Source organism: Anabrus simplex, chromosome 5, assembly GCF_040414725.1.
Source record: "Anabrus simplex isolate iqAnaSimp1 chromosome 5, ASM4041472v1, whole genome shotgun sequence".
NCBI classification, from domain to species: Eukaryota; Metazoa; Arthropoda; class Insecta; order Orthoptera; family Tettigoniidae; genus Anabrus; species Anabrus simplex.
In genome coordinates, this window is record NC_090269.1 from 390,978,264 (window position 1) to 391,000,499 (window position 22,236).

At 39.8% G+C, this 22,236-nt stretch overlaps 1 protein-coding gene across 1 annotated transcript in view; it reads left to right on the forward strand.

The window, feature by feature from the left end:
- LOC136874970 (protein TEX261) overlaps positions 1 to 393 on the forward strand; it is a 42,797-nt gene extending 42,404 nt beyond the window's left edge. The window contains exon 5 of the mRNA XM_067148682.2: positions 59 to 393. Within this exon, the coding sequence (XP_067004783.1) occupies positions 59 to 177 (119 nt within the window). The 3' untranslated portion in view covers positions 178 to 393. The remainder of the gene's footprint in view (positions 1 to 58) is intronic.
- Positions 394 to 22,236: the final 21,843 nt, after the last annotated feature.

The following is a 22,236-nucleotide window of genomic DNA, read 5'->3' on the forward strand; positions in this document are numbered from 1 at the left end:
GAATGTAAATTAGGACCTATAAAATACACACTGTATGTCCTTCTCAATTTTGTTACAGATGATAGCGATGTGGTGACAAACTACTTTTCAAGAAAAGGTAAAAAATATGGATTATTGTCGCTATTTAATTATGCCAAGGAATCGATTTTGCCTCAACGAAGCAAGAAGGCATTCTGAATAACTTGTTAGGAGTGAAAAATCTTGTACATGACTCTTGTGATATTCATTTTAAAAGTAAAATCTGTACAAGTATACTAGTGTAGCATACAGTTTCGGATGTTTTAATAAGTGATTAATGATGGCTGTTTGGGTCCAGTTTCTTGGGACTGTTTGTTATTTTTGTAAATATTGGTGTAATTTGTCTAAGTTCAATAATACATTGACCATCAAGAATATTGAAATACGTTTATTTGAGAGACATTTAGGGATGGACAGATATGGACATTAATGTTATAATCCAGCTCCTCACAGTAATTTTTCTTATTAATATCAATATTTGATAGTAATTTTGTAAGTATATGTTTTCGGTAATTCTTTTATACCTGATTTGTAAATTTTGTTAGTTTCTAGTTCTTACTGGACAGTTTATATGAAATTCTCCTTAGAATTTGGCTAAATCTCCCATCAATTCAGTCAGCATTCGCGGCCATACGTATAGTAGCCTGCTCAGGTACAAAACTTATTACATCGACAGTTGCTTCACCATTGATTGGGCAATTGCTAGAAAATAAAACAATCAGTTCAAAATACAATTTTGACAATGAAAACGACATTGCAATATTAATTAATGTAAGAAAAATATTTTTACCTGGCACTTGGACTGAAGGATTTTCCTTACTGGTAAGTTCTAATGCCACATGACTCAGAGACTGATATTCTGTAGACTACTGTAGCTCAGTGATTTTCGTGCTGTTTTTAGTATCACTTAAGCTTAAACTAAACTATAATTTAACCCTCATTTAGGGTACCTTGTGTTAGTCTTCCAGTATTTAGTGATTGTTCCTTAGCACCCTTTTTGATGAGTCATTCTGTAAGATATAATATGTTTTTGTCCACAAGTTTGTAGTTTCAGAAACTATATTGTTCTTAGAATTGAACATTTAGAATACAGTATCAAAACGTAAAGTTGTAAATACAGGATTACAAATGCAATTAACCTACACAAATATTCCTTCTATCAAGAACAAGGTACATTTATAAGCCAATTGTAATTATTGATTCACATGATACTAGTTTATTGATATTGGTAAGGAAGTACTTTTAACAAATTCTCTTACTGTTATTACCAGGGTAAGCAGTATATTTTTCATCTATATCTATCCATCCCTCACGAAACTATTTAACCAAAGATCATCTGTGATTCCCTCCGAATTTGAGTTTGGATTTAATAGCCTTGGTGCTTTCACTGTAGCAATTTTATAACTTCATTAAAGTTTTCAATAAAAAATAATCATCATTATGGCATTTCTTTTTAAATACTCTGTATCTTCCTACCTTGTTTGTTGAGGAGTTTTACAATTTCTTGCTTCCTTAACTATCTGTGTGGAAGGTAAGATATTTTTACTTTTTACCTCGAGATATATTTGAACATGGTAAACTTGTCTTTTCCTGTTTAACCCCTTCTTCAGTTTTATTACTCCAACACCAAGTGAGGTCACTGGTGTGGATTAACTTCCTTTAGTTGTTCCTATCTGTGACCAAGTGTTTCTGTAGTTCGACTTGGTCATATCCTCCTTGTCCAACCATCTCTTTTCGGTCTTGTTTCTCCTTTTACCTGGCACTGCCATCCCAGTTATCATCCTTTGTACATAATCATCCACCTCCACTCAACATGGCCAAACCTCCTCAATCTTGTTTCACTATCTTTTTGTCATCCTTCCCTCACACCTAATGTTCCTCTGATTTCTCACTCTGCTCTCTCTCTCTCTCTCCCTCCCCCCCTTGTCAGTTCACACAAATATCTCAGCATCTTCACCTCTGCAACATGTATCTTAAGCAGTATCCCTGACAGGCCACGTACATAGGTGGATCAAAAGGTTAGTTGCACTAACGCGCCGCAGCAGCGCGCTGTGTGTCACAAACGTGGGCACAGCGGAGAAAGGGACAGACACTGCCCACACGTCTGTTAGGCAGGTCGCTGTGGTGTCTCGGCTAGTATTGTGTGAATAGCGGCCAAATGCAATGGCGCGTCAACTGGACGTTCACTCCAAATGTGAGGTGCGTTCAACATTCCGATTCCTATGGGCCAAAAGGAAGAATTGCACAGACATTCATCGTGAAATTAGTGCTGTGTATGGGGAGCGGGCCATTTCCCGGCAAGGTACCGTAAAGTAGTGTCAGCAATTCGAAGCCGGATGCACGGATATCACAGACAACCATCGCAAAGGCAGGCCCGCAATGTCCAGGACCCGTGCAAAGGCCAACAGTGTGAATGCAATCATTAGACAGAACCGGCGCATTAAACTGAGAGAAATCGCGACTCAGCTGAACATGTCGTATGGCAGTATGTTCGCCATTGTTCACGAGGACCTTGGATATCATAAGCTGTGTCAAAGATGGGTCCCACATCTTCTCACCGATGAGCACAAGGGACAACATTTCCAATCCTCCCTGGCATTTTTGCAACGCTATGCAGCAGACGGCAACAGGTTTCTGCGGCGAATCGTCACAGACGACGAAACGTGGGTCCACCACTTCACCCCCGAAACGAAGCGAACATTAATGGAATGGGTGCACCCCTCATCACCACAACGAAAGAAGGCCAAGGTTCAACCTTCAGCCGGTAAGGTTATGGCGACAGTGTTCTTTGACATGGAGGGTTTGCTGCACGTGGAATTCATGCCGAAAGGAACGACGATCAACGCGGCGTCGTTTTGTTAAATGTTGCACCGGTTGCGTAAAGCGATTGAAGAGAAACGCCGGGGGAAATTGAGCGCCGGTGTGATTTTGTTGCACGATAACGCAACACCTCACAAGGTCCGCCAAACGAGAGAACTGCTGCAGTATTTCAAGTGGGAGGTCTGGCAACATCCACCCTACAGTCCCGACCTAGCGCCATGTGACTTTCATCTGTTCGGTAAGCTCAAAACGGAGCTCGGTGGTTGACGTTTCCAGACCGATGAGGAGGTGAAGGCCGCTGTCTCCAAGTGGTTGCAGAACGCTGGAGGAAATTTCTATGTATCCGGCATCGACAAGTTGGTTGTGCGTTCGCAGAAATGTTTGGAGTCTCTTGGAAACTATGTGGAAAAGTGACGTTACAGTGTATGTCGTATAGTCGTGTTGCTGTTTTATAGGTGGTGTAATAAATGGCCGTAACTGGGAAGAGCAACTTATTTTCTGATCTGCCCTCGTATCTGCTCCATATAGAACTGCCTGTGTATTTCCTCTTTTCAGTTTCTCCAAACATTCCAGCCAGACTGGATTCTCCATAAGATTTCACTTTCAAGATTGTCTTTGTCATTTATGGTAGAGCTAAGGTATTTTACATTTTTCACTACTGTACTGGTATTCTCACTCCTTGTAAGGTTGTAGGTTTTTTGTGGCTGACACTGTTACTAAACTCTGTTTCCTTTTGCTCAATGGCTCTCTTTGCAGAACTACATAATTCTGGAGGCAAACCCCCCACTTATACGGATCTCCAGGGAAGGGTTGCATTAAGGTCAGGGATTTTTATGTGGATCAGAGGGCTGGTACGAAATCCACTTAGCCTACGTGATTAGTGATTAATTACAATTGAGTAGCTACCTGATGGTGAGATAGTGGCCCCAGTCTGGAAAGCCAAAAGTAATGGCCAAGAGAATCATCATGCAGGCCTTCGGGCTGAGCAGCGGTCACTTGGTAGCCCGTGCCCCTTTCTGTTGTACTTTTCTTTTTCCTTTTCTTTTTTTTCCTCCAGTATCATTTTAAGCTTTTGCAAGAGGATTTTGCACTTTTTGTAACACTTCTATACCAATGATTAAAAATTGACTCCTAAGAGAAAATTATATTTTTCCACCTAGCAATATACTGTTACGAAAGACTCCACACTATTAATAAATAATTAACAGACATAAATTTATTTGTTAGCCAGCTGATGATGGTCTAGCGGGAACTGAAACATGTTCTGGTGTTATAAAAAATGTCTTGTTATTTATTAATAGTGTAAAGTCTTTCTTTACAGTGTATTGAAAGGTGAAAAAAATATAATTTTCTCTTAGGAGTCAATTTTTTTTAATGATTTGTAAGTCGATATGGAATCATCATGACGTTTACTGTGTGTAATACTTCTGTTCAGGTAAAATCACTGAGAACGAAAGAAATGCTGGTGGAGAGTGGGGGCACAAGGCAGTGAAAAGGGTGTGGATAGTGGCGTGTAAAGGATGAATGACCTGCTAGTAATGTCCTCTAATGATAACCGAACATTAACAGTGAACCACCTGTTTTTGCTACTCACTGTTACAAAGCTATATAAAAACTAGCAGTTATTCATCAAACACTATCTGGTGTTATGTTTTTAAGGAGTAGCATTTGCATAGCTGTACTCGCCATCAAGTCTCACTGAAACCAATTATTAATAACCACTAAAAATTGAACTAAAAAAAACGCATGATAGTAAAATAACTTGTTCAGGCAGGCCACAGACGAAGCTTCCAGGTTGTAACTTGGGCGGTCCTAATTTACACTGTCAGGCGCTTCATCTATGCTATTATCTATATATTTAAGGCAGAATGTCTGTCAGTTTCTTATACCAATCTATACCATTCCACCAACCTGCACCAAAATTTTACTTACCATTTAGGACCTGCGGGTAACCCTCCGTTCCGTAAAGTTTGGTCCTTTGGCACATTAACATAAACAAAATAGAGAATTCATTGTACAAGGGCAAGACAAAGCTCATTTTAAGCCTCACAACGCAAAGAACAAAACTAACTGTTTTCGAGATATTGACATCACACTGCCTCATCTGCAGGAATCAAATGAAGAAATTACCAGCTATAACCTCAACGTTAGCTCAAGGATTCTACAATAGAATCTAGGCCTGGTATTCAAAGTAGGCACATGCATGAGTGTAGGCAATGCCAAAGACAGATTCTGTTTAAATATTTTAAAGTCATGGTTGGCGTTAATCTGTCGAGATATTGTTTCTTGAACCACATTTCCATGTTCTTTTTGGTCTAATTACCGTATAATCCTGAATCCCGAATAAGACCCGCACCCTAAATTTGAGACAACAAAATACGGAAAAAAATAAAACGTCAAATAACTTACTTACCGTACCTCTAATTTTCTTCAAATATACCACAAATATAAATTTAAACAGCTTACAGTTAATAAAATCATCACAAAAATCATAAATAAAATCGGTCCAATACTCCGATCATTCACAGTTCACCATCGTTATCTGAAGTGTTTTGAGCTATCTGGTGCTTTCAATTGACACATTTCACTAGAAACACCATATCCTAACTCATGTTTTTCTGTCACAAATTTGTGGAGTCGTTCTTCAATTTCCAGAAACACTGCACTCCGTCCATGGAACGCTCTGCAATCGCAGTTACTTTTTATAAGTTTTTCCTGCTTCTTCTTCTTCTGCCAATCACAAATACATGATACCAATATAAATGGTCCGTTATTGGACATTATAAATTTTCCAGCTAACTCATTCTTGTTGCCAGCGTTTCGCCCCCATGTGCTAGGCTGGGCTCATCAGTTGGTACCTAGCACACCTACCAAGACGCTGGATAGTGCATATGATGGAGGCCACTGCGTAGGCTAATTGTAGCTACCGGCAGTGCCAATGCACTATGAGAGACTTTGTCTCATTATCAAAAATTGATGCCTGCTTGGCCATCAGATGTTATAGATGTTGATTCCCATAGGGAATCTGAAATATTTGTTCCGAATGAGTAAATTTATAATACCAACATAAATGGTCCGTTATTGGACATTATAAATTTTCCAGCTAACTCATTCTTGTTGCCAGCGTTTCGCCCCCATGTGCTAGGCTGGGCTCATCAGTTGGTACCTAGCACACCTACCAAGACGCTGGATAGTGCATATGATGGAGGCCACTGCGTAGGCTAATTGTAGCTACCGGCAGTGCCAATGCACTATGAGAGACTTTGTCTCATTATCAAAAATTGATGCCTGCTTGGCCATCAGATGTTATAGATGTTGATTTCCATAGGGAATCTGAAATATTTGTTCCGAATGAGTAAATTTATAATACCAATATAAATGGTCCGTTATTGGACATTATAAATTTTCCAGCTAACTCATTCTTGTTGCCAGCGTCTTGGTAGGTGTGCTAGGTACCAACTGATGAGCCCAGCCTAGCACATGGGGGCGAAACGCTGGCAACAAGAATGAGTTAGCTGGAAAATTTATAATGTCCAATAACGGACCATTTATATTGGTATTATAAATTTACTCATTCGGAACAAATATTTCAGATTCCCTATGGGAATCAACATCTATAACATCTGATGGCCAAGCAGGCATCAATTTTTGATAATGAGACAAAGTCTCTCATAGTGCATTGGCACTGCCGGTAGCTACAATTAGCCTACGCAGTGGCCTCCATCATATGCACTATCCAGCGTCTTGGTAGGTGTGCTAGGTACCAACTGATGAGCCCAGCCTAGCACATGGGGGCGAAACGCTGGCAACAAGAATGAGTTAGCTGGAAAATTTATAATGTCCAATAACGGACCATTTATGTTGGTATTATAAATTTACTCATTCGGAACAAATATTTCAGATTCCCTATGGGAATCAACATCTATAACATCTGATGGCCAAGCAGGCATCAATTTTTGATAATGAGACAAAGTCTCTCATAGTGCATTGGCACTGCCGGTAGCTACAATTAGCCTACGCAGTGGCCTCCATCATATGCACTATCCAGCGTCTTGGTAGGTGTGCTAGGTACCAACTGATGAGCCCAGCCTAGCACATGGGGGCGAAACGCTGGCAACAAGAATGAGTTAGCTGGAAAATTTATAATGTCCAATAACGGACCATTTATATTGGTATTATAAATTTACTCATTCGGAACAAATATTTCAGATTCCCTATGGGAGTCAACATCTATAACATCTGATGGCCAAGCAGGCATCAATTTCTGATAATGAGACAAAGTCTCTCATAGTGCATTGGCACTGCCGGTAGCTACAATTAGCCTACGCAGTGGCCTCCATCATATGCACTATCCAGCGTCTTGGTAGGTGTGCTAGGTACCAACTGATGAGCCCAGCCTAGCACATGGGGGCGAAACGCTGGCAACAAGAATGAGTTAGCTGGAAAATTTATAATGTCCAATAACGGACCATTTATGTTGGTATTATAAATTTACTCATTCGGAACAAATATTTCAGATTCCCTATGGGAATCAACATCTATAACATCTGATGGCCAAGCAGGCATCAATTTTTGATAATGAGACAAAGTCTCTCATAGTGCATTGGCACTGCCGGTAGCTACAATTAGCCTACGCAGTGGCCTCCATCATATGCACTATCCAGCGTCTTGGTAGGTGTGCTAGGTACCAACTGATGAGCCCAGCCTAGCACATGGGGGCGAAACGCTGGCAACAAGAATGAGTTAGCTGGAAAATTTATAATGTCCAAAAACGGACCATTTATGTTGGTATTATAAATTTACTCATTCGGAACAAATATTTCAGATTCCCTATGGGAATCAACATCTATAACATCTGATGGCCAAGCAGGCATCAATTTTTGATAATGAGACAAAGTCTCTCATAGTGCATTGGCACTGCCGGTAGCTACAATTAGCCTACGCAGTGGCCTCCATCATATGCACTATCCAGCGTCTTGGTAGGTGTGCTAGGTACCAACTGATGAGCCCAGCCTAGCACATGGGGGCGAAACGCTGGCAACAAGAATGAGTTAGCTGGAAAATTTATAATGTCCAATAACGGACCATTTATATTGGTATTATAAATTTACTCATTCGGAACAAATATTTCAGATTCCCTATGGGAATCAACATCTATAACAACAAATACATGATTTGTCAATATCGTACTTTCTGTCAACAGCACGATTTCTGTATATTTCATCTTCACTTACAATTTTAAGTTTCTCATGCACAGTAAATGACCGCAGATGCCGTTTTGAATCCATCGCTTTCTATCGAGACAACACTTTCACAGGACATATATGTTATTATTATTATTATTAAGAAATGAATACAATGAGTTGACACCAGTGGATATACAAGGAAATCGCTGAGAATATCCAGCTCTTGTGTTAAAACACTGTAATAGACTCTGCCTTCTGACCCAAATGTTCTCCTGCGCTTGGCGTGACTGTTCTCTTCTCTGTCTGCGAAGTGAGAGCGTGATTCCAAGGACTCGCTGTGCTGAGCCCTCTTTCTGTCTATGCGCATAACTAGACCCTCGCCCATCAAGCTGGTGCAGCGTCATTCGTATCCCGGTGTGGGCGAAAAATACTCATTACAACCAAATATGTTGCGGAAAACGGCATAAGACATAACACTAAAAGGTTCTGGTCACTTACAAATAACAGAAGAGATAACAAATTAATACCGGAAGTAGTAACCTGGGACCATTCTGTAGCCAGTGGAGCAGATAGACCTGAATTATTCAATGAATATTTTACCTCTAATTTTGTTAAACCACCGGGCGAGTTGGTCGTGTGCGTAGAGGCGCGCGGCTGTGAGCTTGCATCCGGGAGATAGTAGATTCAAATCCCACTATCGGCAGCCCTGAAGATGGTTTTCCGTGGTTTCCCATTTTCACACCAGGCAAATGCTGGGGCTGTACCTTAAATAAGGCCACGGCCGCTTCCTTCCAACTCCTAGGCCTTTCCTGTCCCATCGTCGCCACAAGACCTATCTGTGTCGGTGCGACGTAAAGCCCCTAGCAAAAAAAAATGTTGTTAAACCTGTTCAGTATGCTGATTTTCCTAAAATCACACCTGTTACTTCCCATAGCCTCAGTAATATTTCTACCACTGAATCTGAAGTGTACTCCCTACTTTCGTCTTTGTGAGAAAATAAACCCACTGGTCCTGATTGTCTCAGTCCTGTTTTCCTTAAGAATACGTCAGTAACTCTTTCATACCCTATTAGCATGATATTCAATCCGTGCTTCTCAGTCGACTACTTTCTGAGCTCCTGGAAACTTGCTTATATCACACCCATTCTTAAAGGTGGACAGAGGTCAGATATAACAAATTATCACCCAATCTCTATATTACCTGCTTTATTAATCATTCGTGAAAGGATCTCCACCAGCGTTTGCTTGCATTTACAATTCCATATATATCCCCCCAGCAGCATGGTTTTCTTCCTGGAAGCTCCTGCATAACTAACTTGGTTATCCTCCTTCATCATGCCACGTCTGCCATCCACATGAGCTCTCAACTTGATGTATGCTATATTGACATCGTGAAAGCCTTCTATACCGTGGATTACACGCTTCTTACACACAAACTTTCTGAACGGTCTAACGTGCTCTAATTAATAGCTTTCTGAGCGAAAGACTACAGCACGTGGTACTTGGTGGGTGGAGTTCTTCTCCCACCACCACCCTCTCTGGTGTCCCGCAGGGCAGTGTTCTAGGTCCTCTTCTTTTTGTCCTGTTTATTGATGACCTTATTGATACTGTCTTCCACCATTCATGTGAAATCCTTCTCTTTGCATATGATTGTAAAATCTTCATGCAGATCGATTCTACCACAGATACAATCCAATTGCAAAATGCACTTGATTCACTGTCAGGTTGGTGTACTACATGGCATCTTAAACCTCATGCCTCCAAGTGTTCCACCGTTTCGTTCACACTTCATAAATCCCCTGTTCTACAAGAGTATCACCTACTGAACCAACCGATTGCACTTGTTGACAATCAAAAAGACTTAGGAGTGCATTTTGACAGTAAATTGTTGTTTGTCTTGTACATAACCAGGGTCACCTCAAGTGCTATGTCACTCCATGGTTTACTCTACAGGTTTTCTGACATCACAGATGTAAATATCCTCAGAGCATTCTATGTTTCCTGTATCTTACCTATTGTTGAATACGCCTCTCCAGTCTGGTCCATTTCTGCTTCTTCAAATCTCAGCCACCTTGACCTTGTACAATCTTTTTTTCTGTGCTATCGTCAGAGCCAGGATCCCTGCATGTCGCAACTTAAGCACTATACACTTGCTTGGGAAACTGAAACTCAAGACTCTTTCTGTTCGGAGGAAAGAGCTGACCTAAAGCTGCTATACAAAGCAGCTAATGGTCTATTTAGGTCTCCAGACAAGGTCGCCCATACCCGGGGGCAAGGGGGGGCCGCGGCCCCCCTCTAGCTCTCAGGGAAAGGCAAAAATCTAATATAGTCAAGTATTTTTCTTTCAATAAAATGATTCAAAAGTCGGTATTACGTAGAAGTCGTAGTACCGCCCCCACCAACAGGAAGAGGATATCATGGGTGTTATTCTACTGTGGAATATAAGTTGCCATTCATCTTCCAAAATTTTTAAAAATACTACATACCCCCAGGTCTAGCCCCCCTCCCCCGTACAAACTGTCAAATGGGTGCCCATGTCTCCAGATTTAGTTTCCTTATTCCTCCTCCATGTCCCATCCAGTAGTACTAGAATGAAGACCCTATTCCATATTCCTTACTCCCGGTTTTCTCTCACCCAAAGGTCCCTTTCTGTACATATTCCAGCAACGTTTAATACCTTGTCTATCAACAAGAACCTAGACATCTTCGTAACATTTCCTTCCTTCTGTCATGATATTTCTCATATAACTTAATTTTCCTTCTTGTTCTTTCCTGTTCTGCTCCTGTACTTACTGTAAATGTATTTTCCTTTGTTAATGTCATTGTTGTGTAAGTATGTATTATATATGATTTTACAGTTTTATTCTGTAAATTTGTGTCCTTTGTTAATATTTATATATCTTTCATTTTGGATTAATATCTGTTGTACATAGCTCGGATCTTTGTAATTCGGCGTTATGCTGTTGCTGATCCTGCATAAATAAATAAATAAAAAAGAAATATGTTATATGGTGGACCTCATGACATACCTCTGGGCATGGTGGTGAACGGTTACAGTATGCTGGGATATTCGTCACTCTTATCCTATTAACAATTGGTAAAACAAGAAATAACGATCCTAGATTTAGGGCCAATAAAATGTCTGCAAATGTCACTAACAGGAAAGGAGTGTTGGGTGGTTTATTGGGTAGGTGCAGGATATCGAAGTCTTAAACATATTAAATATTTTAACTTCAGTTAAGCAACGGTTATTACACACAATTCTACACAGCTTATATGTATAAACAAATAGAAATGAAAGAAACCTCAGCAAAAATCTTTAATAATTAACTAATGTGCGACCTTTTTTTGTAAAAGAACTAAAACAAGAGCAAAGTCGTCTTCATACAGGCCATGAAAGCCCTTGGAGCAGTGATCGGTAAAGGCTTCCACTATACCTAAGCTTGGCACTACACCTGGCCACCTTTACCCAGGAGTTAGGAATTAACCTGGTTCTGATTTCTGATGTTGGCTGAGTGAACCTGTGGGCCATGTGAACCTCCGGGAGCGGAGACCTCGATTGTTAAATTTTTCTGCAATAAGTAGTGTAATACAGTATAGTATACAGTATAGTACAGCATTATAATATTGTATGCATAATAATAATGTGTATTGAATGTAAAATTAATATTACTATTTTATCCCATTGCAAGTTTTATTCAGTAGATACAGTATAAAAAACAAAAACCCCATGGCACTGCAGCCCTTGAAGGGCCTTGGCCTACCAAGCGACCACTGTTCAGCCCGAAGGCCTGCAGATTACGAGGTGTTGTGTGGTCAGGATGACAAATCCTCTCGGCCGTTATTCTTGGATTTGTAGACCGGGGCCACCATCTCACAGTCAGATAGCTCCTCAATTCTAATCACATAGGCTGAGTGGATCTTGAACCAGCCCTCAGGTCCAGGTAAAAGTCTCTGACCTGGCCGGGAATCGAACCCGGGGCCTCCGGGTAAGAGGCAGGCACGCTACACCTACACCACGGGGCTGACTAGATACAGTATACTCTACTTAAATACAGTGATCATCTTCCTTTGGAAAAATATTTCTGACATCTTTGCATGTTGACCATGTTCGACTGGAACAAAAGATGATCACGGTTTAGTGGAACACCATTCCTTATACAGCCAGCCCTGTGATGAATTGTTTGAAAGTGTTGTTTGACGTGTTTCAGTTGACTTGGCAGACTGATGTGTTTTTTTAAATTTTATTATCAAAATCTTCCTCCATTTGGAGGCTACCTGAGACAATACACTAATTTAAAAAAATAAATAACAAGTCCATGATTTCAGTCGGAGGTCGAATAAAAGTGTCAGTCTAAAGATCCGAAGATAACCCTTGAGCGCTTTCAGGTCCCAGTCGATGAACTCCTCATTACTGATGTTGAAGGTGTTCATCAGCTCTATCGTCTCCTTAGCAACTGTCCCTCTCGCACTGATCATGAGACCCCTCACTTCTACATCGTCCAGTTTGTATTTATTCTTATAATATGGCACTGTAGGCAGGTAGATGGATATCTTTTCTCTGTCAACTGGGTTGGTCAGAGTGTGTTTTAGATCTTACTATGGGCTCTTTCAGAGTGACTGTGCGGTGGGCGACCTGATGTTTCAAACAGCTTCCCCGTAATGACAATAACCCCTGGCCTGAAGGAAGCAACGGAAAACCACATAACTTCTCCTTTCCCTGGTGCACCTCTTCAGTGATGTTTAGATTCTCTATGACAGGTGATGGTGGATCTATTGAGGAATCGGCCAAATTTCGGGCTGAGTACTAAACATACACATGAAGTTTCATAGTGTTTCATAGTAGTCAAATTATTATAAAGGATTTCGAACACTTCGTCGTATGGTGTCTGGGTATATCCATAAGGAAGATGGTGAATCTGTATTTCAGCCTTTGATACAATCCTGTTCAGATAGTGACAGTTACAATATTGAAGAAGCCCTGATCTATTTCTGGTGAGACATAGTGATTACAGTACATTATGTCTTCTGATATGAGCTAGAACAAATTTGTTCTTTAATTGACCTGTCTTAACCTCATGCTTGGATTTTACAATATGAAAGTGACAGAGTTATAAGTATTTCTAGGAACACCATTCCTAATGCAGTCCCTTTTATAAATGGTGTGAAATTGTCTCTCATATTATGATACTTTATGTACTTTTAAAGCTTTACAGTCTGTCAAAAACGCTAGTGATAACAAATATAATACTATAACATATGCCTTTGCTGGCAGGACCTAGTGTTTACAGTGCACTATGTCTTCTGGTATGGGCTAGAGCAATTTTGTTACTTTCATTGATCTGTCTCTGTCTTATCGTTGGCTTTGACAATATGAAAGTGACTGAGGTATGAGCAATGTTAGTAATGCCATTCCTTGTGCAGCCAGTCCCTTCAATGAATGGTGTGAAAATGTTGCTCATAGGGTCGGTTGATGCATGCATTTCAGTGGGCTTGGCAGACTGATATGTAATAGCAACTTCTGGCTCGGTGAGGAAAGCAATGGGAAACTACCTCACTCCTCATTTCCCTAGTACGCCTCTTCAGTGATGCCTAGGCCATCTATGACAGCTGATGGCAGAGCTGTTGAGGATCCAACCAGCCTTAGGGCTGAAGACTGAACATACATACATACCTGTAAAATAACGCACACTAGAAAACAAAGAATGACATGTTTTGTTCTACAAGAAAATACTCAGATTCTATTGAATCACCTCAAATCATGTGTGAACTGTGCCATGGCTAAGTGGTATATGTTCACTAGATACATACTACACCTGTGTGGTTTGTAAACGTTACATCACGGGTCACTCCTCCCCTCCCAACGAGGCTAGTGACCTTGTCCACAGTGCGCTTCATCGTAGCTGCTTTGCCACACGTACTTTGCTACCATTCAGGTCATAACTTTTTAATTTTTTACAGCTGAACGTATTGAGATATGGGAAAATATAAATAAGCATTTGTTCTGACACTTATTCCTAGACATTTGTACACTCCATCATCTTGCGTTTTGAGCTATTGACCATGTACATCACTGATTTCATTGTGATATTATAGCTTAACTATGCAAGGTACAGATTTGAAGGTTGGGACATTGTAATCTTCTCACCAAGATTTGTTATTTATGTTTATTTTTTTTTGCATCAGTTACCTTCCACCCTATGTAGTTTCAGTTGTTTCTGAGAAGTGTACCTGCGTGGAACTTCTTGTTTTGAGTAACTGTAAAATGATGGGAATGTAAGTATTTTGACTCTGGAAGTAATTTCCATGAAAAGTTAAGGGCTGCAAACAAAATGCAATACACTGGCAGAAAAAATATCCAAACATCATGAAATAAGGAATGTAGAATATGGAGATTTTGGCAGTATATTTGTCAAGGTCATCATCATCATTTCTTTTCATGTAACCATACCATTGCAATCTCTTCACTTCTAGAGTCTCCAGCAAGCTTCTTTCCAATCCAAGCTGTTGTCGGATATCCACATTCCTTATTTTATCTATTTTTGTTTTTTGTAGACAAGAACAGAGAAAATTTCTGTTGCCTGAAGACGACTCTTTGTTGGTCCAGTAAGTGTTGCTGCTTCCAGGCCATACATCAGTATAGGTACTAGATATATTTTGTACAAGCTGATCTTGGAAACTAACAGAAATGTTTCATCCCAAAGTATGTGACGTACAGCGTGATAGAATTTGGAAGCTTTCTGTATTCTGTTACTAATCTCTTGATGTATGGTATTGTCTGATGACAGAACACTACCTAAATACTGGAAGTTATCTACAATATCCATCTCCTCATCTCCAATTCTTAGATGAACAGTTGGAGAGTTTCTACTTATCACCAAGCCAACTGTCTTCATTTTGTTGATTTTGAGACCAAAGGTTGTAAAAGCCAGATATCTAGTCTAGTTTCTACTTCCACTTCTGTCTCACCCCATACCATTACATCATCAGCAAACACCAGGGCATTAGTTGTTGGATCCTTTCTCTTAATCGCTTTTAAAACTTCATCCATTATGATTATGAAGAGAAGTGGTGAAAGACAACTTCCTTGCTGGACTCCACTCTTCGTTTCAAACCAACCTGACCTTCCATCCTGGACCTGGACACAACACTTGATTTCATCATATAATCGTTGTACTTGTGCTATTGGGCACTTTCTTATGTCTCAAACATTCCCATATATGCCTGCGTGGTACATGGTCATATGCTTTCTCGATGTCCAGAAAAACAGTTATAAGTGTTTTACCTTTCTCTCAATACTTCTCATAGAGCATTCTGGTGGCAAAAATGAGGTCTATAGTTGATCTATGAGGTCTAAATCCATGTTGTTGTTCCTCAAGTGTAGGTTCATATTTTCTAATCCTGCTCTCAAGGATGGATTCGTAGATTTTGAGGCCATGTGACAGCAGAGTTATACCTCTGTAGTTGGTACATTTCTTTCTACCACCTTTTTTCAACAATGGGATGATGACTCCTTGCTTCCAGTCATTGGGTATTACATTCTCTTTCCAGATTCTATTTAGTACCCTGTACATCCACTGTTGTCCTACCTCTCCTAGTGCTTTGATCATCTCAACACTTAATTCATCTGATCCAGTTGATGTGTTGTTTTTCAGCTTAGATATTGCTGTCTCTACTTCCAACCATGTCAGATTAGTGGTATTTGTGCTGCCAAAATCATAAGGTTTGTCGTCTAATGGAGTGACATTTTAAAAACAGTTCAGCAAAGTTTCAAAGTGCCTTTGAAACTCCTGTAATATTTTGGTCTTATCCCTAGTCACCTCACCATTAGGAAGTTCTACAGATTGGATAGATTCATTTTGAGTTCTTCTATTCTTAACAATACTGTATAATAGTTTTTGATTTCCATCATGCATTATTTTGGTAGCCAGATCTTCCTTGCATTTCTGTTTTTAAGCTACAACCAACTGTTTGATATGTAATTTTTTCTTTCTGTAAAGTGACAGCTTCTCCTCTATTTCATGTTGATCCCCCCATGTTCTTGCTTGATATAAGGATCTTCTTGCACGGTTTCTTTCATTGATAGCCTTTTTAATATCATCATTCCACCAGGCAGTTTCTTTAGGTTTTCTTAGTTGACTCTGTCGTCCACATACTTTTTCTGCTGTACCAGCCACAACCTTCTTTAGAGTATCCCATTCTTCATCTACCAATTTCAGTTCTTCTCTTGGCAACAACCTGCGGACAACTACCCTGAATTCTTCCTTTACACTTGGCTCGGTTAGTCGCCAAGTTTTTATTTTTGGGACTCTTTTGTTACAGACTTTGGGAGGTCTTTTCTCTGCAATAACTGCAACCAACAGTCTATGGTCTCCACCAAGGTCTTCACTTGTCAAGGTAACATATTTAATTGATTAAAGATACAGGACTACGAGTTAATATCGGCACAAGAAAAGCCATTGCAAATGTGTCATGTTGGTCCATTAATAACCAGTGTAATTGCCTGACTGTTGAATGGAGGCGTGCAAACCTGCATGCAGTGTGTCGTACGGGTGCCAGATGTCAACTTGTGGGATGGAGTTCCATGCCCGTTGTACTTAGCCAGTCAATACTGTGCCCTTTTAAAGCACCCAATGCGGTGGTCTTCTTTCTTGATATGTGCGCCGGCTGCTCCTGCAAATAATGACATTTAAAAAATACCTACCGCCTCATGTAGACTCTTCTCCTCAGGGGTGGTGCGTCCTTGGATCCCTCGGGTTGATGGGCCACACGTCGATCGGGGAGTGAGGAAATGAAAGATGGGGTAAACTAAACTATTAAATGACGGTACCCAAAGACTGAATTAAAATTTAAAAAAATAAAATGATTTATTTAACAAATTTTTGCAAAGTGTAAAATGAAAGTAAAATGGTGTAAAATAAAATAATATGAAATGAAATTAAAATTTAAAAACAATTAAAAGATCTGCATTACAATAAGTTAATTATCTGCCTTAATAAATTTCGACTGAAGGTCGATTAAATTTAAATATTCTGGATTACATCGAACCACTGTCTCCATGACGATGACGTGACCACATTTAAAACACTAGTCAGAAATACAGCCTCATTTGAATAACTGATTTGCAATACCTTGGAAAATGTCCTCTCAAAATGAATTTGAGTAATTAATTAGTTAATTTGTTAATTCATCAAATTGACATTGACTTTGAGGTGTCTATCAAATATTTAACCCATATTCAAATTCAGTTGGGAAACACCCAACTCTAGACTAATAGTAGAATACCCTAACCATGTGTAACAATAAAAGAAAAAGAGAGAAAAACCTTGAACATGGTACTTTATCCGTTATATAACCTTTGCCACATATTTAAACTACTCGTGGCTGAAAACAAGAAAATTTATAGAACCAAAAACCTGAGTGCTACCATCACTCATTTAATTAGTTAAACCTTACTTATTTAACTGTGATAGTCTGGACGCTTAAAATACTTAAATTAATTAGGCCAAGTGCCTCAAGTTTACATCTTAAATGAAAGCGATCCCTTTACATCGTTAACTTTACCTAGTTTGCCGCTGCCTGCATTTTCATTGCGAATGCATACTTGTGTGGTACCAACTCTAGATGGAGGCAGATTTCATCTTATTTATGTAACTCATTTGCGGCACTTGTGATACAACTGCTTATTAAAGATCGCTTCATTTGCCTAACTGAAATGTAGTGGATTCTAAGGCTTGGTGATTACTAACTGTCTTCTGGTATGAGCATACCACTACTATGGTTTTGACTATGAACTAATCGATGATCTGTTACCCTAACACATGAAATCTTATTTACCGTACATAAATGAACATGTCAATGGAGAACACTGCTCCCAAGAAATAATGAAATTAAAATAACCTGACTACACCTATTTTATTTACATAAATTAAATACAAACACTATTCACGTATCGTCAGATTCTAAAATAATACGGTGACAAAATATATACAAAGAAAGGATATTATAACAAAAATCCAGATCCCAAAAATCGCAGCCTAATAAAATTTTAAAATAAAAATGCGCAATACCGAAGTATAAAATATTACCCTGATTCAAGTCTCAAAAGTACGTGAATTTGATGGCAATCTTCTAACCTCAGACGAAAAATGTCTGGACATGACCCTATTCGATCTTTACGGACAATAATTATTGGTATTACATGTCATCAATGATTATACATGACTATTGGAACACACATTGATCGGTCGCTCTGTTCACAATTCACCTCGGACTCTAACTTGCATATTTTCTGAGCATCTATTTTCCCTGGAAACTATTTGAAACAATACAGGCTTTCCGCCTACAACCATTACACATGTAGTCGCATATTTAACACACTCGGTTAAATTATTCATCTCTCAATTCTATTTATTCATCAATATTCTCGACGTAGTAACTCATAGTACGGCCTCGCTCGGATCAGGCGGGCGAAATAACTGTGTCGTTCACATCCATTTTTACGACATTATTCATGACATGGTGCAAATATCACATTTTCCATTTTTCAACGCAGAACATCAGGGATATTACTATTACTTTGCTCGTTATTTTGATCATCTACCGTTTCATATATTATGAAATATCAGAGCTAACTTATCAATGGCTTCCTGTCACTAATTATTTAACTGATATAACGAGATTGCTTCTCAAAAACACGGCTATCGAAATGTGTAACCACGTTTACATAAAGAAATGAACTCTTGCGTATCAACCAGATTGTCGCGAAATACAAAGTATGAGAGCTACCGGAAACGGTCACCTGAATAATGATTACGTAACATGAAATAATAAACTGGATGCGCTAATAGCAAAAGTAAACATTTACACTAACATGGAGGCATCTACAAAATCAAAACGTCAACAAAAATACCGCTCATTACCATAGTTATTATTATTATTATTATTATCACTTTAGCATCTGCACTACACTGTATGTAAATTTCTTAGTAAAATAGGATTCTCATATGTCAGAATGACTTACTTCAAAATGATCCAGAGATAATATGAAAAACATTTACTTAAGCAAACTACACAAATAACACTCGCTAACATTTATTTATTTATTATTATTATTATTATTATTATTATTATTACGATCCTAATTTTTATAATTACTATTATTGTGACACTATGGCATTTATATTCCGAATCGTCAAATATAATTGTCGTAGTCTCACGTTTAACTCAAAAATGAAAATGATATCAAACTATAATTAATACCACCTGACACATGAATTATTTATAGTCCTATCTAAAATTCTAAACTACATTTTTGATCATCAATTGTTCATAATCCTACATATTTACATATTTACATTCTGCTCATTTACCTTATTTGTGCTGGAGGCAGGTTAGATCACCCTCCGGACTCCGTCATGATGAATTTAGTACTCCATCTTCAAGTTGAGGTGGTTATCAAAGAGGTCACACGCACAAACTTGATGCATTTTTATGATAGCGTTGCACACGTCCACATTTATATTAGCACTCGCATTTTTAACACTCCTACGAAGATTATTCAATGACACTGCATTGAGCACCTGACGTGAAGTTGAAAGTCTGGATTCCGCTACCTGCCTAGCCTCCTACTGTCGTCTCTCTCACCCCTCTCAGTTTGTTTGTGTAAAGGATTATTGGTTATTCACCTTCTCTGACCATAACACTGGACTCAAGGTCTTAGTGCCGCAGCATTCCACTAGTGAAAACAAAGTCGTCCTCCCTGTAACTGGCTTGACTAATTCTGCTCCCAAATATCTCACTTGCAATAATAGTTCTATGAGAGTGTGGAAAATTTTAAATGTAATGTTTCCGATGATATGTGGAGATTTTTATAATAATCGTCCTCCAAAATATGACTTTTCCACAAAATATACAAGCTACACGTGAACTAGGGAAAATGTTATGCAGCTACGTGTTACGAAGAGATTCATTGTTCATCTCGGTCCTAGCATGTTATAAGTTCATTCAAGGCAAGTGTTGAGAGTATAACTACCATTGTCATTTGTTAATTTAATTGCCTGATTATCTCTGCATAAACTAAAGCTGAATAAAAGTTTGTCAAAGTGTTCATTTCGGCTAAGATATTACTCACACAAGTAAATACATTACTCACTCGGATGCCAACAACTGTACAAGACTGAAGATTCTTACAAGACTGAAAATTCTTACGAGACTGAAAATTCTTACGAGACTGAAGATTCTTACAAGACTGCGAATTCTCACAAGACTGAGATTCACCACACCGGCGTCGTCGGTTTTGTAAACAGTCCTCCCCCACTTCGAAAATAGTTCTGTGGAAGGGATGTGGCGTAATAATCCTGCACTTGGGACCAATTTATCATACGTCCGTAGGTTAGAATTTTAGGAAATGTGTTCTAAACATTCCTAATTTTGGTCCGATTTACGTGTTACATTGCGTTATGAGAAACGATCACAGGTTAATTTATACGATGGCGCGCGTCACTGGCTCTATTTCTTGCAAGAGTATGGCGCCTTCCCGCCATGACTGTTCATTTCCTAGGCGATACCACTCTTCCATTTAAAATTGAAAATTTCTTATTTAACCACTGATTAACCACACTTTTGCACAGATAAATCCTCAAATATTGTTTGGAAGTCAGGACACAATCTTTCACAGCTACTTCGGGCACCAAATCGCGAAATACTAGCTGTAGATTCCCGCTATGACAAGACATTAAAATTTGCAATTTTGTGATTGGCTGAGACGTTCGCGCTCTTAGTAGCTTGGATTCTTCCACTTTCTGCCAAGGGATGACGGGCATTATTCGTTTCTCTCTCGCACTTCTAGGCAGGGCAAATTCCAACGTGCGGATTCACGTGGGAACTGGATAGAAAGTTTCCACCTCTCGTCGGCATTATAAGCATAATTGGACGTACCACTTAGGCCCGCTACTTCCTGTTCGTGCCTTAAGACGTATTCTGTGGATATATTTTCAGTCTGAACGGCGCCTGACTGTTGCTTTGTGAGACTGCAAGCTTTTCCCAGCCTACTGCAGTATTCCCATATGCGAATTATTAAACATTTAATTTATGCATCTATTATGCACATTCGCTTATGGGTGCAATACAGAGACGGTTGATGCCAGTTGTGGATGTCACTGGAGTTGTCATCCTATGATGTCCCATACATGTTCTACTGGGGACAAATCAGGAGATCGAGCAGGCCAGGGCAACATGTCGATACTCTGTAGAGCACCTTGGATTACAACAATAGCATGGGGAGGTGTGAATTATCTTGTTGGAAAACACCCCTGGAAATGCTGTTCATGAATGGCAGCACAACAGGTCGAATCACCAGACGAACGTACACATCTGCAGTCAGGGTGCATGGGATAACCACGAGAGTTCTCCTGCTGTCATAGGAAATTGACTCCCAGACCAGAACTCCCGATGTAGGTCCAGTGTGTCGATGCTGCAGATAGGTGGAATGCAGGCGCTCACTTGGCCTTCTCCTAACCAACACACGGCTATCACTGGCACCAAGGCAGAACTGGCTTTCATCGGAAAGCACAACGGACCTCCACTCCATCCTCCAACGAGCTCTCACTTGACACCATTGAAGTCGCAGACGACGGTGGTTTGGGGTAAGTGGAATGAATGCCACAGGGGATCTGGCTCGGAGCTGTCCTTCAAGTAACCGATTTCAAACAGTTCATAGCGTCACTGTGATGCCAACTGCCTCTTGAATTGCTGCTGCAGACGCAGTCCTCTGCGCCACAGCCATACGCCTAATACGGCAGTCCTCCCTCTCGGTGGTGCCACGGGGACGTCCGGAGCCCGGTCTTTTTTGAGGCCGTACCTTTTCATGACCATTGCTGCCAGCACGCATGCACAGTGAAGACATTCCTGCCAAGTCCTTCTGCAATAGAATGGAAGGAAAATCCACCTTCACATAGGCCATTCTGCAGTAGAACGGAAGAAAATCCCACCTTCACGTAGCCCCATTATACAGCCTCGTTCGACTGCATTGAGCTGTTGATACTGGCCTCTTTATCATTGTAAAGGCATTCTTGACCCACTAACACTCGCTCTGTCCAATCTCACAGGTAACTAATGGTGCTTAATGTTTTAAGGGAAGAACAATTATGATGCAGCTATCCCCTCTTAACAGTTATCGGAGAAAAGAATGTGAAAGTTCTGATCTTTCAAAG